Source organism: Eubalaena glacialis, chromosome 3 (genome assembly GCF_028564815.1).
Source record: "Eubalaena glacialis isolate mEubGla1 chromosome 3, mEubGla1.1.hap2.+ XY, whole genome shotgun sequence".
Classification (NCBI taxonomy): domain Eukaryota; kingdom Metazoa; phylum Chordata; class Mammalia; order Artiodactyla; family Balaenidae; genus Eubalaena; species Eubalaena glacialis.
In genome coordinates this window covers 91,432,252-91,450,832 of record NC_083718.1, presented here as the reverse complement: position 1 = coordinate 91,450,832, position 18,581 = coordinate 91,432,252, and the positions used below count along the sequence as shown (strand labels likewise).

The following is an 18,581-nucleotide window of genomic DNA, read 5'->3' as shown; positions in this document are numbered from 1 at the left end:
CCAGTCAGAGGTCTTGGCTGCAAACAGTAGAAACTGACTTGGGCTGATGAAGCAGACAAAGCAGGACTCTCACTTGAGAGCGAGAGAGGCGGCTCTTGATAGACATGCTGGACGACTGGCATCAATGACAGCTGTCCTGGGCAGACCAGGACGTGTGGTGAGAGGGAGGAGTCCAGGGCTTCAAGGTGATACGAGCGGCTGGTCTGACAACTAGAATATTGGGAGGGTCACTTATAGAAAATAAACAAGTAGAGTATGGAGTCCATATGGCAGGCTGCAGCATAGCCTCTCATCAGGAACTGGTACTTAACTTTCGGTCATTACCTTTGTCAGATCCCTTTGCTGCTGCACCAGAAGCAGGCATTAGCCTGGCTGCTATGGCGGGAAAGTCAGAAGCCACGAGGAGGAATTCTGGGTGAGTCTGGTGTTAGGCTAAGAGCCAACAAATGCAGTGCTTCGTTCAGTCCTCTCAACTCTGGGTAGGTACTCTAATGCTCCATTTGACAGATGAGGAAACTGCGGTGTGGGAAGTTTAAGCCACGTGCTCCAGAGTACACAGCCATAGGATCAGTCAGGTCTTGGTTGCAGGCAGTAGAGATTGGCTCTGGCTGATGAAGCAGAGGGAGGGTTTATTCTGTGGTGGCCCACAGAATCTCTGGGAGATGTGGAGGGCCGGGCTGGACTTCTAGGAGCAATGGCCAAAGCCAAGTCACCAACGGAGTGTCCTGTAAGAACCGTCATGGCTGCTCTGTGCCATCGAGCAGTAGAAGAAAGCACTGCCGCCCCAAAATCAAACACTGCCGTCTCCAACCTTTCCTGTAGAAAGCGTTTCACAGGGAGCCCCTTTTCTAAAGTTACTCACATCTGAATCGAAGTCTGGTGTGAGTGTAAGTGCTCTGTAGAGCCAGGTCATGCTGCTGGTGCCTTAGCTGCAGAAGAGGCAGGAAGTAATTTTTCCAGGCTCTGCTTTGCAGACTCGTCACGCTAAAATTTTCCAAGGTGCTCAACTTCCAGAAAGCATGACAAATGTCCACTATGGCTAGTAAGTGGCTGTGTCTGGGTCTCCAAGACCACCTCCAGGTTGGATGATTTGCTAGGATGCACAGCATATAGTCATATTCGTGGGTGTAATTTATTACAGTCAAATAAATTGAATAATTGAGCAATTTGATTTGATATAGATCAGAATTAGCAAAGGAAGAAGGCACTTGGGGCAAAGTCCAGGGGAAACCAGGTTCAAGTTCCAGAGGCCTGTCCCAGTGGAGTCACTCAGTGTGTGCTTAAGTCTTCCACATGTAAAATGTTGCCAACCAGGAAAGCTTGTTAGTGATTCGGTACCCAGGGTTTTTACTGGGGGCTGGTCACATAGGCAGCTTCAGGCTGGCAGGTACTGAAATTTCAGATTCCAGAAGGAAAGCAGGTGTTCGGCATAAACTGTACTCTTGGTACAAGCAGCTTAGGCACAGTGAGCCACTCTTACCCAGTCTGGGAATGGGGGGACCCCTCCTGAAATCCAAGTTCCCAGATGCCAGCCAAGGGCCAGCCTCGTAAGCTGGCCTTCCAAAGGAGAGTAGTCAGCTGCTGTGTTAGCTCTGCACAGTGGCAGAACCACACTTTGAACCAGAGCCCATGCTGTGACATTTTACTTCTGCTTACGTCAGAATGAGTATTTAAACTGTTAAAAAGGGGATAATAATATTTTATAGGGTATAAATAGTAAATTGGATAAGCTCAGTAATCAGCACAATGATGGTACCCAAGAACTGCTAATTTATGACCTTCTTTGATGAATAAGTTAAGGGGATGGAGGACTGTCTTGAGTTAACTCTAACTCCAAAAGTGTGGTAGTAAAGTGGGTGGTAGGCTATATCTACTGGACCTTTTTGCTTTTGCAGGGAAATAAATAAGAAGACTAGGCAACATCATCAAACCGAGGGAGATATCAATGAATGTATTGGATAAGTAACAATATAACACGGAGACTCGAATAAGATCTAAATAATAAGTTTTAAATTTTACAAAAGTCCTAGTAAATGTCTTTGACCTAGATCTCAAAATAAATAGCAAGAGTTAGTGTTCATTTTCATAAGAAAGACAAAGGCTTCAATAGAGGAGGCAAAGCATGGTGACTGGAATGGCACTGACAGCAGAGGACCAGGGCTGGTGTCTGCCCGGGGCTGCTTCTCTTGAAGCTGAGCTGATTCTTTGCCCTAAGTAGTTACCTCTCCTATTTGTGTTTTTATTTTCCAGCGGATGATATGGGGTTAGGAAAAACCCTGACAATGATTGCACTCATCCTGACCCAGAAGAATCAAGAGAAAAACAAAGAAAAGGACAAAACCACGGCTTTGGCTTGGCTTTCCAAAAATGGTATTCAAAAGCCTGCTGTTTCCTAAATCATGTGAGGCAGCGGAGAGTGGAAATTTTTCAGCCATGAAAGGATGCCTTTGGTCATATTTAATTTATTGGAAAACTAGCATTAGACTACTTTCCTATAGTATCATTTCTGACACTGAATACGCTAACTAGAAGTGATCATTTTTTCCTTTTAATATAAGGTTAGCTTGACCTGTGATTAGTAACAATTTTATGGAGAAAGCTAAGGCTCCAGAAAACTTAGTTTAAACCTAATGATTATTTTTGTTAATGGTGAGGATATAACTATGGGATAGATCCAAATTAGTTAATATATTATGTTTTGAAAGAAGATCTGTGACAAATTCAGATTTTAGCCACCATAGCAGACACTGTTTTCCATGTTTCTGAACTTCCAGAAGTTTCCGGATTCTAGACAATTTCTCTTATTTCAACCTCTGTTTTTAAAATGTAATAACTGTATAAGTACCTTAAGGGTCCTATATATTATGTATAGCCAACACCACATGTAAATTGCCATGTACACAGGTTCATTTCTCAGTTGGTCAGATAGTTAAGGAATCTGTGGCCATCTGCTCTCAGGGCCTCTAGTGACCACTGTTGCAGCTGGACCCTGTGTCCCTGTGTGTAGTAGCAGCATGTGCGTAGCTGCACACACACAAAGGATGGGGGGCAGTGGTACAAATACTCCGGCACTAACTGGCTCCGAAGTAATGTTTGCTTGTCCTAGGGAATTTTGTACTTACACTTTAATGTGAATGTAATTAAGTTATGCTTTTCAGAGAAAAGTAATAATACTCCCTTGTAATGAATCAACTCAGGATGAGTTAGGAAATGATCCAGCTTCTACATTCTGGCCACTGTGACAGCACATTGGAGTTTTTTGGGTTTTTAAAGTGAAGTCATGTGCTACCCATTTTCCTCGCCCTCTTTAGCCTTTCTCTCTTCCACTTTTATAGGGGAAAATAAATAATGGTTTTGAGTTAAAAGATTATTTCTTCCATTTTCTATTCTACTTCATGCATACTTCATTTTATTGCACTTCACTTTATTGCGCTTCACAGATACTGTCTTTTACAAATTGAGGGTTTGTGTCAACCCTGTGTTAAGCAAGCCTTTTGGCGCCATTGTTCCAACAGCATTTGCTCACTTCATGTCTCCGTGTCACATTTTGGTAATTCTTGCAATACTTCAAACCCTCCACCAGTAAAAAGATTACGACTTGCTGGAGGCTCAGATGATGTTAGCATTTTTAAGCAATGAAGTATTTTTAAATTAAGCTATGCACCTTTTTTAAAAAACGTAATGCTATTGCACACTTAACAGACTATAGTGTAGTGTAAACATACCTTTTATATGCACTGGGAAACCAGAAAGTTTGTGTGACTCACTTTATTGCGATACTCACTTTACTGCTGTGGTCTGGATCCAAACCTGCAATATATCCAAGGTATAAGCTATGTGTAGAAATGGAAGCAGCGGTTGTTAAAAATATTGATTGAAGGAATAAATGTCAGTCAAGGGGAAGAGGTGATGCCTTTAAGAAGTTAAAACTATTTAATGAGTGTAACGAGGTGTTGATTTTCTTTTCCCCTCTCAAGACTCCTCTGAGTTCACTTCCCATGGAACACTAATCATCTGTCCTGCTTCCCTGATCCATCATTGGAAAAATGAGGTGGAGAAATGTGTGAGCAACAACAAACTAAGAGTCTATCTCTATCATGGGCCAAACCGGGATCAACGTGCAAAAGCGTAAGTGCAGAAATATTGCAGTCAGTACGAGGTGCTCAGCATCTTGGCTTAAGGGGCCATTTGACCTTACTTGCTCTCCCTGACATTTCATTTAATCAGGGCTAGTGGTACTTGTGAAGACCAGAGGCACTCTCACCACCAAACAGCCTTCACCTGTGCTAGGAGATGCATCTCGAGACAGAATGGTGTTCTGCTGCTATATCCTGTCCCCATCCTCCGCAAGCTGCCGTGAGAGTTAGCCTGAGATGCCTGAGTTGTCAGCCAGGGAACAGCAGCGTTCCCCTGGTAAAAGGGGATATGTCACAATTATTTCATGAGTGCTGAATTTCTTTTTTTTTTTTAATAAATTTATTTATTTTATTTTATTTTATTTTTGGTTGTGATGGTCTCTGCTGCACGCAGGCTTTCTCTAGTTGCAGCAAGTGGGGGCTACTCTTCGTTGTAGTGCATGGGCTTCTCGTTGCGGTGGCTTCTCTTGTTGCGGAGCACAGGCTCTAGGCACGCGGGCTTCGGGAGTTGTGGCTCATGGGCTCTAGAGCGCAGGCTCAGTAGTTGTGGTGCACGGGCTTAGTTGCTCTGCGGCATGTGGGATCTTCCTGGGCCAGGGATCGAACCCATATCCCCTGCATTGGCAGGCAGATTCCTAACCACTGTGCCACCAGGGAAGCCCATGAGTGCTGAATTTCTGATTCCAACTTCACATTCTTTTTCTGTTAGTGTGAATGGACCCAGCTCAGTCTTATAGAGCATCTTGATATAATATTAATGATTAGTTGCTATAGCCTAGTTACATTTTTATGGCTGTATTTTTCGTATGTGAACCATCTAAGAAGTTTTAGATTCAAAAGTTTAGGATTAAATGTAAAATAGTTAGCTAGTGGGAAGCAGCAGCATAGCACAGGGAGATCAGCTCGGTGTGTTACCTAGAGGGGTGGGATAGGGAAGGTGGGAGGGCGACTCAAGAGGGAGGGGATATATGTATGCATATGGCATATCACTTTGTTGTACAACAGAAACTAGCACAGTATTGTGAAGCAATTATACTCCAATAAAAATCTATTTAAAAAAAATAGTTTAGGATTAAGCCTAACTGAATTCCTGAAGGGGGATGATCAGGAACGAGGAAAGAAAATGTTTCCCCAAATGGTGATTTAGTCCTAGTCTTTGTCTTTTGGTTTTAAAGGACTTGTTTTTTGTTCTTAATTGTGATATGATGGTCTGGGTTGAACACTTGCTGATCTAGTCAAGAACTAAGTTGTTTCTGTTTCTAAGTAATGTCTCTCCCCAACCTCTGATACTGGATATTTTCTCTCTTAAAGAACAGGGCAGTAGTCTCTCACGGGTAAATTGCCAGCTTGGTGACCCTCAGTCTTCAGGGCACACCAGCTCTCATGACTGATAGTCATTTGAGCAGACGAAAGGTATCAGGGCAGAACGGCTGTCCCGCATGCCTTCTTCGGCATGGAGTACTGTAGATTTTTATTTAGAAGTCAGTTGCATCTTACGTGATTTGCATTTTGATCATACTGGGTTTGATGTTCAGAGTGCACTAGCTGACTGATCGGAATCACTCTCAATTATACATTTTTTATATGATGGTAAGGCAACATGTAGACATCGCTGCCTCTCCAAATACATTTTTATCAAAAGTATTTATTGAAGTTCTCTCAGGTACACAACATTAAGCTTCCTTGGAAAAAGAATTTTGCTTTTCATTAAGAATCTTTGCATGTAAAGAGTATAGGTGAGGTAAACTGAAAGTGTACGACATGTATCTTTATGCCCAAATGTCAAAGCTAGATGGATGGGTTTTCACAAATCCATTACAGAATGAGGAGGAGAAAACACCATTGCTGTAAGATGAACAGTACTTCGAGGGTTTCTTACTTCCTTGGGGCTTTAGTGTCATCTATCTCAAATTAACTAAATATTAACTTCCAACCCTACCCGACTTTCTGTTCTTGCCAGATCACTTCAAGCTTAATATGACCCCGCCAGAGATGATCTTTTCTGACTTGGCTGGGAAGAGGGAGGCTGTTCTAGTTATAGCGAACGATCTGTAAAAATGACCAGTGGTAAGCAATAAGGAAGTCAGGTGTATAAAATTTACCTCTCCAGAGTCATGTGTGTGTGAATTAAGGACATAAATTAATGAGTTCTGCTGTCTGTCCTTCCAGCCATAGGAATTTTTGTGAAGGAATCAACTCTGTCTCTCGTCAGAGTCGTGGCGGGATGGTTTAACTTTTGCTCTGTGTTATATCTATGCAGCCTCTCCACATTTGACATCGTGGTCACTACCTACAGCCTTCTGGCCAAGGAGATTCCCACAAAGAAGCAAGAGGGAGAGATGCCAGGTGCAAACCTCAGTGTGGAGGTGAGGCGTGGGTGCTGCCAGGGAAGTAGGGTTGGAACCGCGGATCGTTTAATAGGAGTCTTTTCACAGCATTAGAGATGGCAAAGGTACCCTCCCGTAAGGTCATGAACATTCGAACTGTTTCACCTGTGGAAACAGAGAGTTCTTTCCTCTGTCCCTTCTTTTTTACTCTAGACAGCCTCCTCAGCAATAAAGGTGGAGATGGTACAGTAGTTTGCTGTGTTTTAGAAACAATAACTACATTGCAGTTGTGGTGGTGGTCATATCACATGCATAAATGAAAGCTTCAGTTGTTACAGTGTTTATTTGAGAGTTCTGGGGGTATATTCTCAGGATGTGTTTTATATTTCGTGTCAGGACTAGTATTTTCATATGAAGCCATTATTCCCTGCCTTCCTCCACTTTCCAGGAAAAGGGGTTGCAAATAATAAGGCTACAGTGGGCCAGAGACTAAATGATAACCAGGGGAAAAAACCTGAATGTTTGTTGCTGTGTCCAGGGTAGTCTCAGTTACATAGAGTAGAGGCTTTATTGCATAAATATTGTGGGCTTTTTCCCCCTGAAAATACAGTGTTGTTTCAAGAACTACCCTTTTGCATATGCTTTTATTCTTAGAACAATAGGATATTCACAGCTTTCTGTATTTGGGGACATCTCTAAAACGCTTCTCCATCTCATGACCAACTCTGCCTTCTCTCGGATGATTAACTTTTCAGATTCCTCAGTAATTCCTCTTAGCTTTGAGGCTAAAACCCTCATCCCTTTAAATGATATATTAGGCCTTTTACGGTCTTGCCCTGCCTGTGTGGCCTTCTTCCCCCACACCCCAGCCCTCCCAGTGGCACCCCATGCTCAGCTGTACCAAGGAGTGTACTTCCGTCCATGATCTGTCGTGCTCTTGTGCCTTTGTTCTCCCTCTGAATGGAATGCTTTGCCTCCCCCTCTGGTTAAATGCATCTCCTAGCACCTTGTGCTTGCTTATGTCACCGCACTCCTTTAATTCCCCAAATATTGAGTATCTACTGATGCCAAAATCTTGGCTCTCTGTGCACCGATGTCGAATAGAAGTACGGAGACAGAGTTTGGAGGAGAAAAGAAAGGGTAGTCTTATTCTTTGCCAGGCAAAGAGGGAACACAGCAGGCCAGCACCTCAAAAACGCGCCCCCCCCACCAATCCCTGGGGAATCAGGAGAAGTCTTATAGGTGGGGCTCGCAGTCTGGGGTAGGTGATAAGGATCAAAGTAGTGAAGGTCTTGCATTTTTCTTCTTCCTGCATTATTTCAAAACAGTCACAGCTGGTGTCAGGCAACCTGGTAATTGGGTCCGTTCTTCATCTCTGGTTTATCTGCCCGCAACCTTCTTTCTGAAATGCAGAACGCTACAAGGGGTGATTTGCTACAAGAGAGTGTAGGGAGTGTGAACACCAGGTGCAGGATGTAATTCACACGGAGTCAGAGAGTGTTAGGGGTTAGCTTTGGGAAGGACAAATCTAGTTACAGACAGTACACATTAGTAACAGTTAAAATAAAACTAGGATTGATTAACTCTTTCAGGCCAGTTAATGCTCCTTCTCCACCCTGTTCATTGTTCCCTTTATTTTCCTTGTTATCAGGAGAGGAAAAACCTCATTTCTATTTTTGTTGTAACACTACCCCATGCCAGATGCTATTTCAGGTATTAGGGATACTGCAGTGAACAAGACCAACTAGATTCCTACTGTCCTGTATCGAATTATCCAGTGGGATTTACTATATATACATTATATGTAATGATCTTTATGCTTGTTTTATTTTTTCTCCCCTGCTAGATTGTGAGCTCCTTGAGGGTAGGAAATGTTCTTCGTGTCTGGCTTACTATTTTATATATAAAAGTAGACTTTTATGTATGTACCACGTCTTCTTTATCCATTCGTCTGTCGATGGGCATTTAGGTTGCTTCCATGACCTGGCTATTGTAAATAGTGCTGCAATGAACATTGGGGTGCATGTGTCTTTTTGAATTATGGTTTTCTCCAGATATATGCCCAGGAGTAGGATTGCTGGATCATATGGCAACTCTATTTTTAGTTTTTTAAGGGGCCTCCATACTGTTCTCCATAGTGGCTGTATCAATTTACATTCCCACCGAGAGTGTAGGAGGGTTCCCTTTTCTCCACACCCTCTCCAGCATTTATTGTTTGTAGACTTTTTGATGATGGCCATTCTGACCGGTGTGAGGTGATACCTCATTTTAGTTTTGATTTGCATTTCTCTGATAATTAGTGATGTTGAGCATCTTTTCATGTGCCTCTTGGCCATGTGTATGTCTTCTTTGGAGAAATGTCTGTTTAGATCTTCCAGCCGTTTTTTGATTGGGTTGTTTGTTTTCTTGATATTGAGCTGCATGGGCTGTTTGTATATTTTGGAGATTAATCCCTTGGCAGTCGCTTTGTTTGTAAATATTTTCTCCCATTCTGTGGGTTGTCTTTTCATTTTGTTTACGGTTTCCTTTGCTGTGCAAAAGCTTTTTTAAGTGTCATTAGGTCCCATTTGTTTATTTTTGTTTTTATTTTCATTACTCTAGGAGGTGGATCAAAAAAGAGCTTGCTGAGATTTATGTCAGAGAGTGTTCTGCCTATGTTTTCCTCTAAGAGTTTTATAGTGTCCAGTCTTACATTTATGACTTTAATCCATTTTGAGTTTATTTTTGTGTATGGTGTTAGAGAGTGTTCTAATTTCATTCTTTTATATGTAGCTGTCCAACCACTCTTGGTTTCTTAAGCTTAATTCTTATTTCAGTGTACCTGATCTAAGCCCTCAAACTTAAAGGTAAGAGCGGGTCTTCGATACTTGCTTGTTATTTTCCCTTATCTTCTTGATGACATGCATGTTTTCCCATACTTATTGGATTTCACCTGTGTTTCTTCCAGGGTATCTCATCACCTTTGCTTCGAGTAGTCTGGGCTCGAATCATATTGGATGAAGCTCACAATGTTAAGAATCCCCGAGTGCAGACTTCCTTGGCTGTGTGTAAGCTCCAAGCCCAAGCCCGTTGGGCTGTCACTGGAACCCCCATTCAGAACAACTTGTTGGACGTGTATTCACTGCTGAAGTGAGTAAAACTCTTTGGATTATGTAGATGTGAACCCTGTCGGTAACCCTTCATGATTATTTCATATCTCATCTCTCCAGTGTGTACCAGACTATCTTGTGTAGCAGATGGCAAGCCTGTCAACCTTTAAAGGGCAGAAGAATTAATATTTATGAGATATAATCTGTTGATTGGCTGATATAGGACTTTGATGACATCCAGCCCCTATATATGGAAAAATAAGGGACCAATTAAATTAAAGGAAACAACAGTCAACTTTCTTCAGTCCCAGGAATATTTTGGGCTACTTCTGCTTTAAAACATATGGCCTGGGGACAGGACTACAATTTATTTGAAGCAAACAGAGAAGAAGGCTGATTTTAAAATACTTGTTTTAATTCAAGTCAGCTCATAAGAGGATACAGAATTTCTTTACTAGCCTTTGAAGTTTTAGGAATGAATGCTAGCTATTGGTTATATGTCCTGTTGTGACGATATAGACGTTGTTAATGGGAAAATTCACATTTTTATAATGTGGTTTTATAATGTGGTTATTGACTTGGATCCCTTTGCTCTGTCTAGCAGAGTTTTGCTATGAAATTGACGTTTACAAATGATTGGATGACATGTAAAATCTGATTTGCTTTTCACCTTATGTCTGTCTTTGAACCTTTCCTCCATCCTCCCATGCTTCTTTCCTATTCTCTGTCCTTCTCCAATGAAAAAGATTTCTCCGTTGTTCTCCATTTGATGAACTCAGTCTGTGGAGGAGTCAGGTTGACAATGGTTCAAAGAAAGGAGAAGAACGGTTAAATATTTTAACCAAGAGCCTTTTGCTGAGGAGAACAAAAGACCAGCTGGACCCCACCGGCAAGCCCTTGGTAATCCCACTGGCACATGTCCCTGGGGGAGGCCAGGAAGGAGGGCGACCATGTCCTTGACTCGGCTTGAACCGCCATCTGCTTTGCTTCAGGAGCCTCTGAGTCTCCCACTTTCCTAGGAGGAGGCCCTCGGGTTGCTGTCCTGCCCCTCGTGTCACAGCAGTCCCGTGTGCAGTGTGTTAGAGCAGTCCTGTTTTCAGGGAAGGGTGGGAGCTGCTGTCCAGAGCCTGACCAGATTTCTGGTGCCAACTCTGGGGAGTGTACTCCCTAATGTTCAGTTAATTTGTATAGCCTCATCCCAGCTGCTTGTTTCTTTTACTCTTCCAGGTGGTGCTCCCCCAGCGTAAATTTCAGTTGCACCATTTAAAGCTTTCTGAAGATGAAGAGAATGTTTATAGTGTCCTTTTTGCAAGATCAAGGTGTGTGCAGTGAAGAAGCACCTTCTCACATCTATTTTATTCTTGTTGTTGCTTGGGAGTGAGTCGAGGGTCAGGGTTCCTCTAACTGTAATTATGGTATTACTGACAAGTTGGATATCTGTGTTCCTTTTTTAAAAAACCTGCCTTTCTCTCTCCTCACCTCTCCTCAGCTCACCTTTGTCTCACGTACACATTGAACCTGTTCTCCATTGGCTTCCTTGCATAGAAGGTCTAGGGTGTGCGCACTGTACACCAGGTCTTTCTGTTCCTCATGGGGCTGTATTAGGAAAGTATATCTTTGACCTTTGACCTGTTACCCAGCCTCTCATTGGAACTTTTAAAAAACTGCTCAGTAATCCTTCTTGTCATCTGTCCTTTGCACTTGCTCTAAAGCTCTTATCCTTCCCTGAATTCCAGATTTCTACTCTCCTAGTTGGTACCTCTCACTTCCAATGTAAATAAGTTTTTTCTCTTTGTATACCTTATGTTTATTAATAAATATTATAATAGTATATTAACTTATACTAATTAATAATATGTTACTGTATTACATGTTAATATTAAATTGATATTAAATATAATACTAATATTTGATATTAATCTTTGTTAATATTTATTAATCATTTTTAAGTGGTTTGGCTTTTAAAGTAATTATTTTTTATTACCTTTGCCCAATGCTTGCTGTGAGCCTACCTTCATTTAACAAGTTCGCTTTTATAATTTTTCAAGGTCCTACTGCAAACACAGTTAAACAGTGACCATTATAAACCTGTTTCGTCTTAGCGACCATTTTATGTGCATTTTCTTTTTCGATCTGAGGCAGGTCAGCTCTGCAGTCCTATCTAAAAAGACATGAAAGTGGGGGCAGCCAATCTGGAAGAAGCCCTGATAATCCATTCAGTAGAGGTAAGCAGTGGGACACTCATAAATACAGAAAACTCATGAAAATGTGGATGCAGATTTGGTAAACTTACAGAAATCGGGAGGGGTCATGAATTCTTGATTGCAGAGACTTGACCTTAGCTTGGAACCTCAAACCAAAGTAAAATCTACTGACCTGCAAGCACCAGACCTGGTGATCTAAACTTCTTTTTAGTTATTTTCAAAATCTGTTTGATTAAAATACAAGTAGGTCTATAAAGAAAACCAGTATGTCGTACTTCTCTAATTGGTAGAGAAGTGAGCTAAAACTATATGATTGAACCTCAGATCAAAGAAGTTTAAAATCTCCTCATTTAGTTCACGGTTCTTCCCCATACTTCTGTTTTAAACCCTGTACTGTTTCCTGTGTCTGTTTTCCTTCTTGGAAGTGGCCCAGGAGTTTGGGTCCAGTGGGCCTGGGTGCTCCGTGGCAGCAGACTCGCAGACATCTAGCACCGCCCACATACTGTCACAGTTGCTGAGACTCCGCCAGTGTTGTTGTCATCTTTCTCTACTGAAGTCGGTAAGCAAAGCCACCGTGTGTGGGACCCCAGAGGGGCTGTGGAGAAGTCCACCTCAGTCTCCTGAAACTGGGATCCAGTCTGCTGGATCAAGGAAAATGGGGTTTGAGTGTGTTTTGTTTTCTGGTGGGATAGGAAAGAGAAGACTCTTTATTTTACTTTATTTTATATTAATCATTATTGATCTTGAGATAATTCCCATGATGTTGAGAACAGTTTTTATTATTTGTTTTATTATTTTTCTTTAATTAATTAATTGGCTGCACTGGGTCTTTTTTTTTAACAGATTTTTTTTTTAATTAATTAATTAATTTATTTATGGCTGTGTTGGGTCTTCGTTTCTGTGCGAGGGCTTTCTCTAGTGTGGCAAGCGGGGGCCACTCTTCATCATGGTGCGCGGGCCTCTCACTATCGCGGCCTCTCTTGTTGCGGAGCACAGGCTCCAGATGCGCAGGCTCAGTAATTGTGGCTCACGGGGCCAGTTGCTCCGCGGCATGTGGGATCTTCCCAGACCAGGGTTCGAACCCGTGTCCCCTGCATTGGCAGGCAGATTCTCAACCACTGCGCCACCAGGGAAGCCCTGCACTGGGTCTTATTTGCGGCATGTGGGATCTTCGTTGCGGGGTGTGGGATCTTCTTAGTTGTGGCATGCGGGGATCTTTAGTTGCAGCATTCGGGATCTTTAGTTGCGGCATGCGGGATCTAGTTCCCTGACCAGGGATCAAACCCGGGCCGCCTGCATTGGGAGCATAGAGTCTTAACCGCTGGACCACCAGGGAAGTCCCTGGTTTGTTTAAATAAGCTTTATTTTAGAATAGAAAATGGCATCTTGTTAAAAAGGAAGCCATATATGAATACTTCGGTATTTTAGGATGTCATAAAGCTTATTTAGCTACTAGTGTTAAGTCTAGTTATGAAAACTCAAGTATTTAAAGTTGTCTTGATATTGGATAGAGGCACATCTGTAATTAAGAGGAATATGTTATAGGCAGAACACTCTGACATAAATCTCAGCAATATTTTTTTGGATCTCTCTCCTAGAGAAATGGAAATAAAAGCAAAAATAAACAAATGGGACCTAATTAAACTTAAAAGCTTTTGCACAGCAAAGGAAACCATAAACAAAATGAAAAGACAACCCACAGAACGGAAGAAAATATTTGCAAACAATGCTACCAACAAGGGATTAATCTCCAAAATATACAAACAGCTCATACAGCTTAATATCAGAAAAACAACCCAGTCAAAAAATGGGCAGAAGACCTAAATAGATATTTCACCAAAGACATATAGATGGCCAAGAAGCACATGAAAAGATGCTCAATGTCACTAATTATTAGAGAAATGCAAATCACAACCATAATGAGGTCCTCACCTCACACCAGTCAGAATGGCCATCATTAAAAAGTTGACAAACAATAAATGCTGGAGAGGGTGTGGAGAAAAAGGAACCCTCCTACACTGTTGGTGGGAGTCTAAATGGGTGCAGCCACTCTGGAGAACAGTATGGAGGATCCTTAAAAAACTAAAAATAGAGTTACCATATAATCCAGCAATCCCACTCCTGGGCACATATCTGGAGAAAACTAATTCAAAAAGATATATGCACCCCAATGTTCATATTCATTACAGCATTATCTACAATAGCCAAGACATGGAAGCAACCTAAATGTCTATCAACAGATGAATGGATAAAGAAGATGTGGTGCGTGTGTGTGTATATGTATATATGCATACATATAATGGAATATTACTCAGCCATAAAAAGAGAATGAAATAATGCCATTTGCAGCAACATGGATGGGACTAGAGATTATCATATTAAGTTAAGTAATCAAAGACAAATATCATATGATATCACTTCTTTGTGGAATCTAAAAAAATGATACAAATGAACTTATTTACAAAACAGAAATAGACTCACAAACATAGAAAACAAACTTATGGTTACCAAATGGGATAGCGGAGGGTGGTGAGGAAGGGATAAATTAGGAGTTTGGGATTAACATATACACACTACTATATATTGAATAGGTAAACAACAAGGACCTACTGTATAGCACAGGGAACTAAACTCAGTATCTCATAATAACCTGGGAATTCTCTGGCGCTCCAGTGGTCAGGACTTGGTGCTTTCACTTCCAGGGCCTGGGTTCGATCTCTGGTCGGGAAACCAAGATCCTGCAAGCCACGTGGTGCAGCCAAAATAAAAAAATCCTGTAATAACCTTTAATGGAAAAGAATCTGCAAGAGAATATATATGTGTGTGAGTGTATGTATGTATAAGGGAATCACTTTGCTGTACACCAGAAACTAACACAATACTGTAAATATACTTCAATTAAAAAAAAAAAGGGGAATATGTTATTCTTTTTTTTTTTTTTCTCTTCGCAATTAAAATTTATTTTCTCCTTGGTTATCAAGGATTCTTACTTTCTTTATACTCTTCTGAACTTTTCCAGATTTTCTAAAATGATATGTTATTTTTATGAACAGAAAAAGAACTACTCCTGGTATTTGAAAATTTTTTCTTTTATTAAAAAAATTTTTATTGATGTATGTTATTCTTTTGAGGTGCTGTAGTAATGTATCTTTTTTTTGGTAGTGAATTGCATCTTGATTATCAATAGCTTAATTAACTGTACTGTTCTAGCTGGGGAGAATAGAATGATCTTGCAATCTGGCAATTTTCTAAGAAGTTCCATCATTTGATTGATTGATTGATTGATTAAATGGATTCCTTTTTTTTTTTTTAATTATTTTTGATTGTGTTGGGTCTTCGTTACTGCGCATGGGCTTTCTCTAGTTATGGCGAGCGGGGGCTACTCTTCGTTGCAGTGCGTGAGCTTCTCATTGCAGTGGCTTCTCTTGTTGCAGAGCACGGGCTCTAGGCTCACGCGGGCTTCAGTAGTTGTGGCGCACGGGCTTAGTTGCTCCGCGGCATGTGGGATCTTCCCAGACCAGGGATCGAACCCGTGTCCCCTGCATTGGCAGGCGGATTCTTAACCACTGCACCACCAGAGAAGTCCCTTGATTTATTTTTGATCTGGTGAAAAAAGCTTGCAAGATTACATTTTAATCTGGGTTTACCCGAGGAGATACTGATGGTAAATTATGAGACATTTTGCCATGTGCTGTGTTAAACAGTTAGCACTTTGGCAGGTCACGTGCCTTGCTGCCTCAACCGCCCATCTGCTCTGTCCCCTGTCTGATTCTGCTTAGGCCCTGGATCCGAAAGAGCTGAAGAGTGAAGGCCTGGTCCTTTCCCTGGACGAGCAGCTCAGAGCCTTGACCTTGTCCGAATTCCATAACTCAGAGCCGTCTGCCTCCGTTTCCCTTAATGGCAAATGCTTCAAGGTGGAGCTTTTTGACGACAGGAGAGAGAGCACCAAGGTAGTATGATCACCTCTATTCTAGTAGAAAGACTTTGACTCCTCACACATTTCCCTGAGTGAGAGCACCACATTTGTCCAAGCGAGTCCAGCCATTTGACAGCAGAGCTGGAGCTGTTAGATGTTGGCTGGTCAAATTCTCCCTCCAGTCTTAAATTCTAGTTTGAGTTGACGAATAAAACTGAAGTCTTACTACATAGTGGGCTTTCAGAGAGTGGCTTGGGCCGACCTGGCATCAGGGCAGATTTCTGGCATGGATTCCTGGGGAAGGAGCCTGTCAGGTGTATGCTGGCCACAGGGCCCAGGCAAGTGAGCAGTTTGTTTTGGGAAAACAACGAAGGCCTGAGCCTCGAGACTGTGTAATACGTCTGAGCGCCAGTTGCTTTGCTTTGTTGAGAGGCTTCCATCTGCCGGGTTTGTTTCCTACCAGCCTCTCCTCATTAGTCACTCTGTTCTGTTTTCATTGAATGTTTTAAGAACTGAAGGGTTCTATCAGAGAAAGGCCGGGGTGTGTGTCCTGCCTCTCCACTGGCTCGCTTGGAACCTGCCCATTGTCTCGCCTGCCCTGAGGGCTGGGTTCCCTCTCTGCTGCTTTCTGAGGCTGCCTCGACCTCTCTTCAAAGGCTTTAAAAGATGTAACTAGAAAGGAGGTCACTGCCAGGGGAATGGTTTTACCAAAGAATTACTTTTAATTAGATTTTTAAAATATTTACCTAGGTCTTCACCCTCAGTAACTGAGAGAAACATATGAAGGGCACCACATGTGGCCGGACTTCAGGCCCTAGCACCCTCAGTTAGCTATTGGGTTAAAATTCATGTTCCTAATAATTTGTGTTCCTAACAACTTGTCTGATACTCAGGTCATCGTTCACAAGGCTTCTTAATGTGAACCCATTAATCGTAGTTCACACCACTTAAGGTGGTTTCATGTGAGGAAGGGAGTTTTGTTTGGTAGCACAAACCTAAACTCATACAGAATGTTATTAGAATTTGGCCCCAGCTCACAGCCCATGAATCCTGCTCTCCCACTGCATTTTTTTCAAAATACCTATCGCCAGGTTTTTCCTGAGGCAGTTCGAGAACTTTCCACAACCTTGAGTTGCCAAGACACCAGGCACTTCGTGTACCTGCTTTTTTCCTTCCTACTAATTCAAAATGGTGCAGTCCTGTGACTGTCTTCCTGCCCAGGCATCAGCGTGTTTGTTCAGGTGGGAGCGCAGCCTTACGCGGGGGCCTCCACAGGTTGCCACTAGCACCACGACGGCGTAGAATGGAAGAGCTAAGGGCACCTCAGTTCCTCTGGCTCAGCCCCTTTTTGCTGATGAGGAAGCTGAGCTCTTAACTGGGAGTTCCAAAGTGATCCAGCCCTGTGATGGCAGAATAAGAACTCTCTTCATCTCCTGATTCTTGGTCTAATTTTTGTCCTCTTCCGCCATTCTGGGGATGAACTTTAGAGCCTTTGGAAAGGTCATTCACATTAGCAGTCAGGAAGAATGAGCCCAGCTGCTCTCCAGAGTCCTGCCCGTGTGTTCTTATCGCCTGGTCCCTCATAGACTTGAATATGCCCTGAGCAGTTTTGGTAAATACCCAGAGAGCTTGTCGTGAAGCTTGAGCAAGCATTCCTCAGTCTGGACAGGTTCTCTTCTTCAACACCATTTGCAGCAGGCCTCAAACTGGGTCAAGCTCTTTCACTTCCTCCTTCTGCAAATGTTAGGATAGTATCTTCTCTGGTCCAGCAATATGCTGAGTGCTAGGGGTGCAGAAATGAACCAGACATACGCTGGCTCTGCCTCTTCGGAGCATGCCTCTCCGGCCATGAAAGCAAGAGATGACTAATAAGCAATTAATTTATAGTATGAAAAAGACCATGATAATAGAAAGAAAAGGTGGTATAGTAGCATGTAGGCAGTGGGCTCCTGGGATTGGAGAGGACGTCCAAGAAGCTGACACGTAAGGCTGTCCTAGGCAGAGGGAACAGAGTGGACAAAGAGGAGACAAAGCATGGCTTAGTGGAGGGAGAATGTTGGTATCACCCGAGCATCATTTGAAGAGCGCGTAGTGAGGGTTGAGGCTGGAGATGTGAGCGGAAGGCAGGGTAGCAAGGATCTGGGAGACCACCGTAAGGAGCTTGGGCTTTGTTCTCAGCGGGAAGCCACTGCAGGGGCTTCAGCCAGAGGAGGAAAATAAGAAACTGACATTTTGGAAATAGCCTTCTGGCTGCAGAGAGGAAAGGGAACTAGAGAGGAGTAAGACCAGAAGCCGAGAAGCTGTGGAGGAGACTGATTCTTTAATTCAGAAAGTGGAGAAAAGCAGATTGGCTTAAACCTCCGTATGTTAATTCCACCTTTTCCCAGATTTCATCTCTGTTGGCAGAATTGGAGGCAATCCGAAGAAATTCAGGGTCCCAAAAGAGGTAAGTGTGTTATTTCATTATCCAAGCATTGCTTGTAATTACGCTAGAAAATTTAATATTGCGGATAGTTATAAATCTTCGCTTTTTATATCAAGGACCTTGAGTCATGCTTAGCAGAAAGCACTCAGGTTACAGCACAGATTCCCTTTGATTTCTAATTAAAATATTTGTGGCACTGGTTGAAAAGGCAATCCCTAGAGGATCCGAGTAAACTGAGCATCTGAAGAAGTGTTTAAGAGCAGAGAAGAAGCATCTCAAGAAAAGCAAGAGAGTAACAGGTGGGCGAGGGAGGGAGAAGAGTGGGGTCAGACCGGGAGCCCCCATGGTGCTGGGGATGTTCCTAAGCTGGGGACGTGGTTATGGGAGGTTCATTCGTTGTTTGACTTTACTGTGTGCTATTCAGTGCATTTGTAGATCGGAAATATTTTGATCTAAACACATAAAACTCTAATTAAAGCACAGC

General features: G+C 42.4%; 1 protein-coding gene across 5 annotated transcripts in view; it reads left to right on the top strand.

Annotated features, from left to right (window-relative positions):
* TTF2 (transcription termination factor 2) overlaps window positions 1-18,581 on the top strand; it is a 44,274-nt gene that overhangs the window by 18,268 nt on the left and 7,425 nt on the right. For 4 of the 5 annotated variants that reach the window (XR_009700507.1, XM_061186111.1, XM_061186114.1 and 1 more), the window contains exons 9-19: window positions 334-415; window positions 2,251-2,370; window positions 3,978-4,128; window positions 6,397-6,502; window positions 9,411-9,592; window positions 10,299-10,452; window positions 10,780-10,871; window positions 11,695-11,777; window positions 12,182-12,315; window positions 15,536-15,706; window positions 18,060-18,118. Coding sequence is in view for 4 of the 5 variants with exons in the window: in XM_061186111.1 (XP_061042094.1) it covers window positions 334-415; window positions 2,251-2,370; window positions 3,978-4,128; window positions 6,397-6,502; window positions 9,411-9,592; window positions 10,299-10,452; window positions 10,780-10,871; window positions 11,695-11,777; window positions 12,182-12,315; window positions 15,536-15,706; window positions 18,060-18,118 (1,334 nt within the window). In the remaining variant the exon portion in view is untranslated. The remainder of the gene's footprint in view (window positions 1-333; window positions 416-2,250; window positions 2,371-3,977; window positions 4,129-6,396; window positions 6,503-9,410; window positions 9,593-10,298; window positions 10,453-10,779; window positions 10,872-11,694; window positions 11,778-12,181; window positions 12,316-15,535; window positions 15,707-18,059; window positions 18,119-18,581) is intronic. The other variant, XM_061186112.1, reaches the window with a different exon arrangement.